This window comes from Glycine max, chromosome 6, assembly GCF_000004515.6.
Source record: "Glycine max cultivar Williams 82 chromosome 6, Glycine_max_v4.0, whole genome shotgun sequence".
Lineage (NCBI taxonomy): Eukaryota > Viridiplantae > Streptophyta > Magnoliopsida > Fabales > Fabaceae > Glycine > Glycine max.
The window spans coordinates 40,495,094-40,510,064 of NC_038242.2; the positions used below are offsets into that span (position 1 = coordinate 40,495,094).

Sequence of the window (14,971 nt, forward strand, 5' to 3'; positions counted from 1 at the left end):
ACTCATTCTTTGATTCTTGAGATCATCATCTTTGTTATCATGAAGTGTTCTTGACCTTTGAGCTTTTTGTCTTCAACTTTGTTATCATCGAAACTTCTTTGAATCAATCTTGATTTATCATGAAGCTTGCTTCTACAAGGACAATAGCATCATTTCTTGCACTGAATTGTTGGGAGTTGGAAGCCATCTTCTCAATCAAATTCCTAGCCTCAGCAGGAGTCATATCACCAAGGGCTCCACCACTGGTAGCATCAATCATACTCCTCTCCATGTTGCTAAGTCCCTCATAGAAATATTGAAGAAGGAGTTGCTCAGAAATCTAGTGGTGAGGGCAGCTTGCACACAATTTCTTGAATCTTTCCCAATACTCATACAAGTTCTCTCCACTAAGTTGCCTGATGCCTGAAATGTCTTTTTTGATGGCAGTGGTCCTAGATGCAGGGAATAATTTGTCCAAGAACACCCTCTTAAGGTCATCCCAGCTGAAAATGGACCTGGGAGCAAGGTAGTACAGCCAATCTTTTGCCACTCCCTCCAGAGAATGAGGGAAATCCTTTAGAAAGATATGATCTTCTTGGACATCAGGGGGCTTCATGGTGGAACAAACAATATGGAACTCCTTAAGATGCTTATGAGGATCTTCACATGCAAGAACATGAAACTTGGGCAGCAAATGTATTAGTCCAGTCTTGAGAACATATGGAACACCTTCATCAGGATATTGAATGCACAAGCTTTCATAAGTGAAATCAGGTGCAGCCATCTCCCTAAGATTCCTCTCACGAGGTGGAGGTTGAGCCATGTTCTCAGTATGAAAATTAGTAGTTGAATGCTCAAAATCAGAATGTTCAGAATCACCAGCAACATAATACTCAGAATGCTCAAAATGCAAAAGATGACCAGGATGTACACTATGCCTAACTAATCTATGAAAGGTTCTATCTATTTCAGGATCAAAGGGTTGTAAATCACCTGGATTGCCCCTAGTCATGCACTATATGTAGCAATTCATGTGTTTCTCAAACAAGCACCAGGGGAGGGTTAAAACTACAACTATAGTCATACGATATCCAAATGAGCTGAAATTTTGTGAGCAACACCCTAAAATCATGAAAAGATAGCACAAAACTTTTCAGACAAAAATTCAAAGTCTAACTATGAAAACTACCTAAGGAATGTTTAGAAAAATAGGGCAATAATACTTTAAAAAAAACTTAGTAAATGGCTGATTTTCAAGTTTGGAGAACCCCAATCGGCTTTCGGTTGTCACAATATGGGAAATTTTTTTCTACCCCAAATGCATATATAATAATAGTCATCCTGATACCCGAAGCAAAAGTCATGGCCATTTTAAGTTTTGCTAAAAGCAAGTTCCCAAATTTTTTGTCTCTCTCAAATTCAGCCACACCAAGTGCTCTTGGTATTTTTCACACAAAATATGGATCAAAAGAAGCTACCACACAAAAAATCAGCCAAAAATAACAACTCTAACTATCAAAACAAAAATCATTAATTAAATTGCAAAATCAGTCGCTAATCATTATTCACAGCAAAACACCAACTGAATCAGTCGCTAAAAACAATCACTAAATAAGGAACGCGACTGAAATGCAAAATAGAACGCTACACAAAACAAAACAACACACACTCACACACTCACAACCTAAATGACAGAGCTACATGCAAAACAACTAAACATTATTATGAACCTTTGGCCCACTGCTCCCCGACAACGGTGCCAAATTTGATCGTGGCCGTACCCGAATCAAATAAACATTAAAAATGTAGTATCTAGGAAGTGATCCTAGGTCATCTCCCAACAAGCAATGGTCAACCAAATGTTCATAACAGATAGTAATAAAACAGTAAGGAATTGGGGGAGGGTTTGTAAATTAAACAACAAGCAAATTTGAATTAGAAAATAACAGAATTAAAACATGTTGTTTCCCCTTGATTCACAAGCAAGTCTCTTATCCTAGGTTATGAGAATTTATCCTTAATTAGTTCAACCACTTAATCCAACCCTAAATTAAATTACTAAGCGAAAATTAACATAAGGTTGTCATTATGTGATTAAGCAACACATACACCAATTAATCATGAACGAAACTGATCATTAAGCATGAACGTAAATTAAGCGTAGAGACAATTAATCAAGTACTAAGCATGCATGGATTAATAGCAACAAATACAGAGTAGTTGGTGAAGAGGAAAAACTAATCAGAATTCAATAGTAATAACAAAACCTCAAAGAGAGTTGTGCTTGATCCTCAAGAGAAAACAACATTGGAGACTTAGCCTTCCATTAATTAGCAGAAAACGAAATTGTAGATTGAAGCAGAAACAAAATTGCAGAAAACAAATTTTATTCTACGTGAACCGTGATCATGAACAGTAAAAACTGGAATTCTAAAACCTTAGAATTATTCTCCTCTCCCAAAAAAAACTCCCAAAACTAAAACCTTGGTGTTGTTTTATAGGTTCTCAGCCCCAAACCTTACAAATTTGTTTTAAGTCCAAGCTTATAAACGAAATAAAATAAAATCTGGACAAGATAAGATAAGATTGGATAAAATAAAATTTGGACGAAATAAAATCTAGATGAAATAAAATATGGATAAGATAAGATTTGATAAAATAAAATTGTTTACTCTCTTCAAGTCCAAGCCTAATTTCGAATTCAAGCCCAATTGCTTATAATTCTCCTAAAATTAAATTAAAAACACAAAATTAGTCAAGTTGGCCCAAATGATAAAACTGCATAATCAATTTGACAATTAAGGCTAATCAGTAATTAAAATGGTGACAAAAAGGGTTAAGAAATAGGAGAAAATAATGACACATCATAGATCAAAGCTAATTTGTTGATTTTCAAGATTCATTTCCAACTTTTTCTTCCCCATGTCCACCACACAGCTTGTAGTGGACATAAATGGACGTCCCAAAATGACAGGAATATCTACATCTTCCTCAATGTCCATTACAACAAAATCAACAAGAAAGATGAGATGCTTGACCCAGACCAGCATATCTTTGATCACTCCATAAGGTCTGGTGACGGAGTGATCACCTAATTGTAAGGTCATCTAAGTAGGCATTATCTCCAACTCTCCAAGTTTCTGGCACATGGAAAGCAGCATCAGATTAATGTTGGCTCCCAAATCAATGAGAGCCTTGCCTATTGCAACCTCACCAATAGAACACGGTATTGTGACACTTCCTGGATCTAAATGCTTCCGTGGTAGGATACGTTGAATAACAACACTACAGTTTCCCTCCATGACTATGGTGTCACTGTGGATATACCTGTTCTTCCTAGTTAGCATGTCTTTCAGAAACTTAGCATAGAGTGGCATTTGTTTGAGAGCCTCTCCAAAAGGCATTGTGATCTCTAGCTTCTTGAAGATGTCAAGAAATCTGGCTAGATGTCTCTCCTTATCCTTCTTGGAAGGTACCAAAGGATATGGTACTTCCTTGCCTTCAGTTGGAGTGGTTTCTCTCTTCTTCTCCCATGAAATCTCACTCTTGCTTTTCTTTCTCTCTTCTACCTTCTCTTTTTCTTTTCCTATTTTCTCATTTTTTTTCTTCTTTTTCTTCTTCCTTTTCTTTTTCTTTTTCTTCATTTTTCTCCTCACTTATTTCTTGTTCACTCAAATTTATTGTTGTCTCCTTCTTCTTCTCGTCCTCTACCTCCAATTCTTCCTCAAACTCACTCAAAAATTCTACCACAGGCTCAAGTGCTAGGTTAGACACCAGCTGTTGTTTATCTGCACCTATTCCATTCTCACTTTCTTTCATGGCCACCAATCTGCTTCTAGTCATGACAGCTTTACATTCCTCCTTTGGATTTTTCTCAGTATTAGCTCCAAAGCTACTAGACAGATGGTCTACCAATTGTTTTTCCAACTGTCCCACCAGGACTTCCAGATTCTTGATGGTGGACTCTGTGCTCTTAGGGTTTGACATAGATACTTGCATGAATTGAGCAAGATTCTTTTCCAGCTTCATTGTTCGATCATAGAGACTAGGCCCTTGTTGTTGTGGCTTGTTAGATGGACCACCCTGGTCTTTTGTTGAACTGGTTTCCAGGGTGATTCCTCCACTGTCCCTGCTGCTAATTATATGGTTCGCCATGCTGAAATCCAGAATATCCACCTGCATTGAAATTTTGTCTTGGCTGGTTCTCCATGCAGTTAACTTCATGTGGTGTTTCTTCTTGGGGAATACAGCAGTCGGACTCATGTGCTCTACCACATATGACACAACCTGCAACCTACAAAACAGCAGAGGGTGAAGGTTGTACAAAATTTAATTGAGTTGGCAGCTTACTTAGTGTTTCTGTAAATGCTTCCATTGCTTGGACAACAACTTGTTTTGTGCCAACAATGCATCTTGTGATCAAAGCTCTAGCAGGCTTCTTTTGGTAGGAATGTGGGCTCTATCACTCAGAATTGCATGGTCACTAGCAGCCATGTTCACTATTAATTCCATCGCTTCTTCTGCGGTCTTCAATTTGATCTTTCCCTCTACAGAAGCATCAAGAACCTGCTTAGACTATGGTCTCAACCCATCAATAAAAATGTTGAGTTGTATCGGTTCTGAAAATCCATGAGTGGGTGTCTTTCTCAATAAGCCTTTAAATCTTTCTAATGCCTCACTCAAAGATTCATTTGGAAATTGGTGGAAGGATGAAATGGCAGCTTTCCTTTCAGCTGTCTTAGACTCTGGGAAGTACTTCTTTAAGAATTTATCAACTACTTCATCCCAAGTCTTGAGACTATTACCTTTGAACAAATGAAGCCTCCTTTTAGCCTCTCCAGACAAAGAGAACGAGAAGAAGCTCAATCTAACTGTGTCCTCAGGCACACCAGCCAATCTAACAGTGTTGCAAATTTCAATATAAGTGGCTAGATGTGCGTACGGGTCCTCGTTGGGCAGACCATGAAACAAATTGTTCTGTATCAACTGGATTAATGAGTGTGGATAGGTGATATTTTGTGCTTGAACTTTCGGCCGTGCAATACTAGTAAAGAATTACGACACACTTGAGCTTGAGTAGTCTTCTAGAGTAACTCTTCTTGGCTCCTCAGCCATGATATTTGCTTCAGCTAAAATTGTATGAGATTGCCCTTGAGTTGGAAAACTAGAAGATGCCTCAGAAGATAGAGGTTCTTCTAGAGTTTTTGCTACCTCAATGTCCTGCTTTCTTTCTGCTTTTCTTTTCCTACAAGTAGCATTAATTTCCAAGTCTATAGGAATCAAAGCAGCTACAACAGCTCTTCTTTGCATACAAAACAAGCAGAACAACAATTATCCAATTCCAAAGAACAAAAAAATTTGCAATAACTAAATATTCACAAAAACAATCAATGAATCAAACAAAAAAATTGAAACAATGCCTTAAAATTGAACTAAACTTTCCAAATGAAAATAAGTTCCCCGGCAACGATGCAAAAAATACTTTGTTGACCCTCTTCCACAGTTCCTTTTTCAAAAATTTGTAATTACTATTTAACGCAAAAGTGGTTTACCGAAAAGTGCACCGGGTCGTCAAGTATTTAATTAAAATGAAATGATCCGAGTATCGAACACATGGAACTTGTTTATTTGGCAAAGCTTTGTTTAATAATCAGGCATTTTGTTGACAGAAAATAATAATTGTGAATTGAAGTAAAAGTACGATATATCCTAATTAGAAAAACAGTAAATGTAAGCAATTAAAAGTGATAACAGTGGTTTAAAAGCGTTGGGTCTTGCTAATAAACGAGTTGATGCATATAAAGATATTTCTCTAATTAAGAATGTTCTTGTGTTCTATACTGAAGACTAAAGTACTAAACCTCGATCCCTCGTAAGTTTAGACTAATTTAAACCAAGCTTTGTCCTCAGATCCCTCTTGTTCGATTAGGCTTAATTTAAATAGCATTATAATCACATCATAATTAAAAACTAAAAACCTGCAATCTATCCCTAGCAATGCAGTTAGAAATGAACACATATAACACAATTAGATATGAAAAGTGTTTAAATCAACTGTTCATTAGAAATCCCCAACTAGGGTTTTAGCAAGCCATAACAAGGAGACCTAAATTACAAATTAGACAAAAAATGAAGAGCAATTGCTGCTTACACAGGAAGGGGGATCCCTCCTCCTCTTCTTGACACCTTATAATCACTCAAACACTCTCGAATCACTCTCAAATGGCTCCTTCCTGTTGCTTCCTCCTCTAAGTGTGTGCAAAATGTTGTCTGTGTAAAAGTGTAATAAATTTTGTTCTTCTTCTTCATCATACCCTAATTCTGACAATTCAGGTTTTAAATAGGCTCTAAAATCGCACCGTTGGGCTTAGTGCCACTATCGCACTTAGAGCGAGTAAGTGGATTTAGGCTTGGCGCCCATGTTGCGTTGAGCCTGGCAAGAGATGGACGACTCGCTTAGCTAGATGATCTCGCGCTTAGTGCTCTGCTTCGATTCAGGTGCTCTTCCAGATTCCTTCTTCATGCTAAGCGTGCTGAAGCTGCACTTAGCGATGGATACACGCTAAGCCCACTGAGTTCGCTTAGCGCGACAACCACTTTGGCACTTCAAGAAATTGGCTCCTTTTTACCTGAAATTGTACAGATTTTAACATTAATTCCAATAAAATAGACCCTAATGATAGAGATCAAAACACAACAAAGTTTATTTACAATTCCTACAAAAGAACTATAAATTGGGGAAAACTATACATATTTTGCAAAAGTTTTCTATACAAAAGTTAGTCGTATAAGACGACTAACACACTCAAAAAAAAAATTGTTTATATTTGAATTCAAATGGTTTATATGCCTAAGTGGATGTTAGTGCATAAACCAAGTAGGATAATAATATATTTTAAGTCTGGTTAAAATATTTTTTGATCCCTAATAAATACCAGGATTTTCAAGGACAACACTTATGAAAGGTGATCATTACTTTGATTCTATTAGTGATGTCTTAAATAGAGTTGTAGGACAATGGTTGGGGAACATAGTTTTAAAGTGTATTATTTTCTATTTTGGCCCCCTTAAGAAAATATCCTAGTTCTGCCCCTGTGTTTGGAGGAGCTCTCAAAGATGATAATAGTTGATGGATTACAAGCTTGTCTCGGGAAATATTGGTTCTAATATGGTACTAATTGCATATTTATGGGCTTGTACAGATCCAAAAAATTTGTTTAGTGGAGACAATAATTTTTTTATCAATGGCAATAAAAACACCACAACAACTATCATTTATATAGATAGATAGATAAATATATACCCAAATATTGTTATTGATCCATAATAAATTTTTCTTCATTTTTGTTCCCTGATATTTGACATGGTTTTTTAAATTGTAGTCATTAGTTAAGTGATGACATGTCACTACTAAAAAATAGGGTTTCAACATTGGTTATTAAGGACTTTCCACATCGGTTATTAACCGATGATGAAAGTACCAACGTTGAAAGTAATATCGTTAACATCGATTTTCCAAAACCGATATTAATATAAAATTACAACATCGGTTATTGAAATAACTGATGTTATATAATAAGAATTATAAAAAAAAGTAATATATCTTCATATCAACATCGATTTTGTTAAAAGCCGATGTTGATATATGCAAACTGTAAAAATTGATGTTGTATGTCTATATTAGCATCGGTTTTGTTAAAAACTAATGTTGATATATACAGACTGTAAAAACCGATGTTGTATGTCTATATTAACATCGATTTTTAAAAACCGATGTTGTTGGTCATAAGACAACATCGGTCCAGGAACATCGGTTTTTCTTAGAAACCGATGTTGTTTATGAAGATTGACATTGGTTTTTTAAAGAACCGATGTTAATATAACATACATCATCACTTTTTTTATTAAAATCGAAGTTGTTTTTTTGGATTTTTTTAATATTCTATCAATTTTTTTAATAACCCCAAAATTAACCTATAAATTTTAAAAGAAAAACCACATCATATAATTTTCATTCTATTTTGAAATAGTTTTTTCCAAAAATTCCATCATAAATTTATTATTTACTATGAATTAAAAGAATACTTAATGTTAAGGAGACATGAATTGTAAAAAACATAAAGTAACTTAACTACAATTAGAAAATTGCCTAAACATCCTAGGTTTCATTTTTAACTTTCAAATAATGTTTTGCCCACTGGATGTGAAACGCCTTCAATCTCTCTGATTCCAATGGTCTAGCATCATTGAAATACTACATTATATAATAAAACATAAGTTAATAATATAATACCAATCATAAAAAAATGAAATTTATTTGAATTAAACAATTATAGTTTCCCAATTATTCTTGAAACTTCCTAAAATTATAGTTGACATGTAGTGCATGATGCAATACTCACACTCAATGCTTCCTTTTTGTCTATTACACTAAATACATTGTGAAATTTAGATATTCAACGTTAAGTACAAATTAGTCTACACAATACTAAAATATAACTAGAAGCATTGTTTAAATGACTTAAACAACAATCCACCTAGTAGCAGTCTTGGATTTACTTTGTGGAGTATCATCAAGTCTTTTCAAAGCATTATTGAATACAAACATGGATGCTTATTGTACAATTAAAATATTGATGTTCCCGACTAATGCTAATGCAAATGTATTGAAAAACAACACTAACCTCTTAATTATTCCGTTGAGGTAGTTGTCTGGCCAATATGCAACGAACAAAACCAGATGACAACATTTTCCTTAGGCAAAATGATTACCATTTGCCAATGTGCACTGCAGTGCAGACCAATATAGGTTATTATACTATAATACATTATTTAAATTCATTTGTTCAGTTTAACTTACTCATTCAAGTAGGCTCCTAGGTAAACAACCCTTTTTGATTTTGGCATCCAATTCTTAATATAACTTTCAAATTCAAATTGTGATTGCCCATAACTCTGTATGGACTGTGACTCGAGGAATCCATACACATCGACATTCCCCGCTTGTATACTTGTCTCATTCATATGCCTATTGTTGTTAACATAAAGTAAATTATGTATGAATTTAAAACAATAAGTTAGGTAATAAACAATAATGTAAACTGACTTACAGAATCCACAACTGTATAAAAGAGATGCTAAGACATTGACCACTGTATGCTATTTCAGATAGATCTTCATGTTTTACGTACAAGGGGAAGTTGTCATTAAACTTCCCAAACACGGAGCATCCCACATAACCTGCAATGGCTTCAGAAAAAGTTGTGGGATGGTCAATGTCATCAGATATAGGAGGAGGAGGAGGACTGGTTGGGGTAACCATTTTCCTGTAAAGAAAAAAACATTAGTTAATTAACATTATCACAAAATTAAATAAATTATGTAAATGAATGGACTTAAATGAAGTACATAATAAGAAAATTACATTAGACGATTTAATTAATTCTCTTTCATCATGATCATTACGATTAGCATGAACATCGTCAGCTTCTTCTCCGACGAAGTTAGGCGACATTTGTGTGGACAAAGCACTAACATAAGTATCAATGTATGAATCATCATCTTCAACATTAACACCAATTGTTTTCCCGTGTAGAACCACTGACCACCTTTCATCACAAGAGTCTTGAACATAAAATACTTGTTTAGCTTGTTTTGCCATGATGAAAGGGTCATTCTGGTAAACGAGTTTCTTTAGATCTACCAACGTAAATCCTACATCATCAGTCCGTACATCGGTATTGCTGTCAACCCATTTACATTTAAAAACACAGACAGCAAATTTGACATAGTTAAGCTCCCAAATTTCTTTAATGAAACCAAAGTAAGGGATGGAAGCTACATGGGGGTAATAAAACCAAAGTAAGGGATGCATAGAATGATAAGATATTGAGAAATGAATAATGATGTTAATGGCCCAGCCACCAACACTTTGCCCCACCCCAACCACCACATCAGGGCCTATAAAGACCGTCCGTATGTAATATAGGCATCTTTAAGAAATGAGTTTCCTAGTTATCTTTTTATGATTTTATTAATATATTTTTATGATTCTCAAGGTATTATATGACTCTTAGGAAATTCATAAATAATTTTTTTAATATTAAAAAATAATAAGAAATTTTAAAAAATTTACATATTTATATATTTTTATTGTAACTTAATTATTTTTTAAATAAAATAATTTATTTATTTTTTTAAGTTTTTATGTATAAAAATAATAAATGTGAATGATTAAAGAAAATGTTAAACATCAATTAAAAAATAATAAAAATTACATAACATTAAAAGGAAATACGTGACAATAAAAATATATTTTTACATGATAATAGATAATTAAATACAATGACATTGAAATAAAAAATAGAAAATATTACATAATTTATTCATATCTAGAAAAATGTCTCTCTAAAAACTTCATGCCACCTACCTTGCAAGCCTATAAATAGGCAATGTTGGGCATATTGTATTGAGCTTTGAGAGAAATCAATATACTAAAAACACCTTTCCTGAATTTTAAGTCAATCACCATCCAACAACTAACCATTTTCATATTCCCCTAAAATACTAACAAGTACCCTTAAATAACTACATTGCCTTTATATTGTTCTGACATCAACCAACATTATACTAACTATTGTTCACCTTTCCAAAATTTATATATATATATATATATAAAAAGATAATCCTCATACAAAGAGAATCATGCAAGCACATTTCAAAATTTAAAATAGGAATAACTCAAGTTAAAAACTATTCATTTTTTACAACTCTAAACAAATTAACATAAGGTACACTTGGCAAATTTGATTTCACTAATATATTGGCACTAATTAGTAAGTCATCCACCACTGGTGTGGAATTCTAGTTAAAGTTAGGTTGCTATAAACACAAAGGAAAAATAAATTAAATATGAACATCCACTTAATAAATGAAATAACAGTATGCACAAACAAAATAATTTAACATGCCAAAACTTGTGTAGGTGAGTACCTTATGAAGAGGCCAACTAGTTTGTTACAGCTAATAAGCCAAAATTGAAGAAATTTCTGCATATATGATTGAAGAAATTTGTTATGAAACAAATGAAGTTAATATGATGTGCTTTGTAAAAATATTTAAGAATGAATTTTGAAGGGATTGACAAATAAAATAAGTTGATAGCAATATACTAATATATCATTTGCACTCAATTGCTTCAAGCATGTTTTTCATTTAATGTTTTATTTATGATAGTTTAAAAAGTGCTGAGAAGTCAGAAGAGCAATTTGAAGTGAAACAAATCCAGCTTATGCAATAAGAAGAAATTAAAATAGTTCCAGAAATTGCCAGAGTTGTGTCAGTGTCATGTTAGTTTTAGCTTTATCACTACTTTGATACCTATTGGTATTTCTTTAACCACTTTGTATGTATATTATCATCTCATTTGCATAAATGTCATCATTTCCTAATCAATAACTGATACAGAAAGTCCACAAGTGCATCCAAAATTTTGTCTTTTCAAAGAGTAAAGTGAGATAATCCACCAAGTGTATAATGAATTTATAAGCAAACTGCAAAAGACCATGATAAAAGCAAGCACAATAATTTACCCCTTACATTTACCAGGGCATTGGAGCAATCACTCTTCAAACTCAAAGTAATATCAGCAATCATGTGTGACTATACTATTCAATAAAACTAGAAGTGTCTATTAATCTCATTGATATTATTTTACTTGTGGGGAATCCATAACAGTGAGTCATGCAGTGTTAACAATAAAGGATGGCAGAACATGGCAGAATGCCGAAATTCCACCTTATGAACACCCGATTGCACCTTATGGAACTGCCATGGCAGGCCTCCCTTCAAAAGACTATGGTGGTTAGCAAAAAATCCGCCACGCCATTCCACCACGACGGCACCATGGCCGCTATTTAACAACACTAGAGTCACAAGAATCAATGTTGATAAAGTCACAACCATATATATGTTTTGGACCTGGCTCGGCCCAGGTCAATTGAGGTCCAATTTCCCCATCAGATCCTAGTCACATATAAAGCCATGAACAATTCCCAACACAATTGCATCTCTACCAAATAAGAAATAACTCAACTATGACCCCTATTATTCTACAAGAAGATAAAGACCCTATCACAAAGAAGATGATCACGTCATATCAGCCTACTTTATGAACAGAGGACAATAAAAGCCAACAAAGTTCTAGACTCCAGGTATGCCTAATCCCTAATCATAGCAGCCCCTATTATTCTGGTAATAAAGTCTAACAGTGCTTGATCAATATTCAATGTATGAAAAGGAAAGGTAGTCTCATGAAAGACAACATCTCTTGAGATAAAGAAAAACTACTTAGTTGCAAGATTATACAGTTTCTAGCCCTTGTAACCTTTGGGATAACCCATGAAAACTAAGGGAATTGCCCTTTCATTGGCAGAAACTAATGTTATGCAAAGGCTAAGCAACCAAAAGACCTTACAGAGCCATAATCAGGTGAAGAACAAAAAAGGACTTGATAAGGAGACTTATCATGTAATAAAGGAGAAGGAATCATGTTGATAACAAATGCTGCAACAGTTACACATTCTCCACAGAAAATTATTGGAACCTTGGATTGGAAAAACAAGGCTTTTGCTGCATTCAAAAAATGTTGGTGTTTCCTTTCCACCACCAAATTTTGTTCAGGCCTTTCAACATAAAAAAATTGATGGAAAGCACCCTAGGATGCTAAAATTTCAGTAAGAGCCAACTCTTTTGCATTATCTGATCAAATACCTTTGATGGTGGTGTTGAACTGTGTTTTTACTAGCTAAAAAAACTTCTTAATTGCATTAGATGCTTCAGATTTGTGCTGAAGCAACACAATCCATGTAAATCTACTGTAATCATCAACCATAGTGAGAAAAAATATCTTCCCATCATAGGTAGGATTTTTATAAGGACCCCAAATGTCACAATGTATAAGATCAAAAGGTGAAGCAGACACATTATTAGAAGCAATGAAAGATAATTTCCTAAACTTTGCCAAAATACATATATTACAGTTTGAAGTAGAAAAATCATGAGACAAATGAAAGGGAATTTTATGACTGAGAAGTTTATGAATTTTGTCTTATAAATGGCCAAATCTAGAATGCCACACAGAAGCATTATGGCCAAACCCGTGAACCTTCCTTACTATAATATGCCAAAATTCCACGCAAGAAATTATTAGCTGTGTCACTCTCAATCTCAACATCCAGCCAAATTTCATCATCTTAAAAAAAGAAAAGGAAGAAAGGGAAGGTAGTGCAACTGGTCTGAAAAACCAAAATAAATAGCCACATACCGACCACATTTATCATTGATGCACTGATTCTCATATCTCAATGTCCACACTCCCCACCTCCTTATCTCTATCTATTACTATATCTTTATTATACCCTTATAAAGCATAATGACCACTTCAAACCTTAGCATATTGGCACAACCCCATCATCATCATCCATGGACTGGTTCCCTTGGCTATCCAGAACCGCTCTTGAGCCTTCCTTAATCTACGACTATGGCCTCACCTTTTGAGCCATTAGCCAGAATAACAACTTGAATCACATCAACTGTGAAGGCATTTGTTTAAATGGAAGCATATAGTACATATGATATAGGTTAAGAGAAAATAATTAAATAATGTGGTAATATGCATACTAGTAACTGCTGTGGTGACTGCATCTTTGTCAAATTTGAAGTCATAAATAACTAAAGAAATGGGCAACAGTGTCAAGAGTCTAGACATACAAAGTTAAATATACAATTAAGTTATGCAACATAGTCTCTAATATATTATTGATTGAATTTTGTGTAAAAACATAAAATAAATCATGATTGAGAGTCATTAAAAAAGATATTGCAATTTTTGGTAAAGGAATGAAGCATTGATAGTAGTATGAATAGTAAGACCTCAAGCAGCCTTCAAAGAATAGGGCAATCTTGGTGATCTTGTTCTTTAGCTTGGGATTAAGGATGACATGGTGAAAGATTAACAAGAGTAACGAAACTGTGTAAACCCTTATTATAGCATAACAAACTCTCTGGGTGATTGGAATTAAAGGGGAAACAGTGAAACTGTTGGATTAAGTGGCCTCAGAATAATTAAGAAGGGGGGGTTGAATTAATTATGAACGTGTCTTGACTAATTAAAAATCTATCATTCTTAATGTTACTAGATTCAGTTACGCTTTTACTACTAAGTTAAGAAAGTAAAGAACATAAATAGAAACTTAACCAAAAGTAAAAGCGATAATTAAAAGTACACATCAGAAATTCAAGAGTGTAGGGAAGAAGAAGACAAACACAAGATTTATACTGGTTTGGCCACAAACCGTGCCTACATCCAGTCCCCAAGTAACCTGCGGTTTTTGAGATTTCTTTCGACCTTGTAAAATCCTTTACAAGCCAAAGATCCACCAGGGATGTACCCTCCCTTGTTCTCTTTGAAAAACCAAGTGGATTTACCCTCCACTTGAACTGATCCACAAGAGATGTACCCTCTCTTGTTCTCAGTATAACAATCTCCAAGTAGATGTACCCTCTACTTGTACCACAAAGGATGTACCCTCCAATGTGTTGGGACAAAGAATTATCAGGCGGTTAGTCCTTTGAATCTTTGTAAGGGGAAATAAAAGATATCTCAAGCGGTTAGTTCTTTGAAATCTTTTGCTTAAGGGGAAGGGAAGAATCAAAAGAATTCTTAGGCGGTTAGTCCTTTGAATCTTTTGTAAGGGAGAAGAGAGAGACAAAAGAATTCAGGCGGTTAGTCCTTCGTTCTTTTGGCAAAGGGAGAAGAGAATGAAAAAGATGAATAGCACAAGTTTTTAATCAAGGTACTTTTCTTGAAAGAGAAAGTATTGAACAAAAACTTTTAGAAAGATGAAGAGAAAATGAATCAAAAAATTCTGTAGAAAGAGTTGAAAAGATTGATTGAACAATGTTGAAAGAAGATTGAAAGATAGATAATTGA

General features: G+C 34.3%; 1 protein-coding gene and 1 non-coding gene across 2 annotated transcripts; one reads left to right on the forward strand and one right to left on the reverse strand.

The window, feature by feature from the left end:
• The first annotated feature begins 317 nt into the window (after positions 1–317).
• LOC113001995 (small nucleolar RNA R71) lies at positions 318–424 on the forward strand. The gene has a single exon (XR_003267526.1). It is a non-coding gene; the product is annotated as a small nucleolar RNA R71 (small nucleolar RNA).
• Positions 425–3,086: 2,662 nt separating this feature from the next.
• On the reverse strand, positions 3,087–4,134 carry LOC106799082 (uncharacterized). Its single transcript, XM_014777040.1, has 2 exons — positions 3,691–4,134; positions 3,087–3,440 (listed from the first exon to the last, which is right to left on the reverse strand). Exons 1-2 carry the CDS (start codon positions 4,132–4,134, stop codon positions 3,087–3,089), a joined length of 798 nt encoding a protein of 265 aa, XP_014632526.1.
• Positions 4,135–14,971: the final 10,837 nt, after the last annotated feature.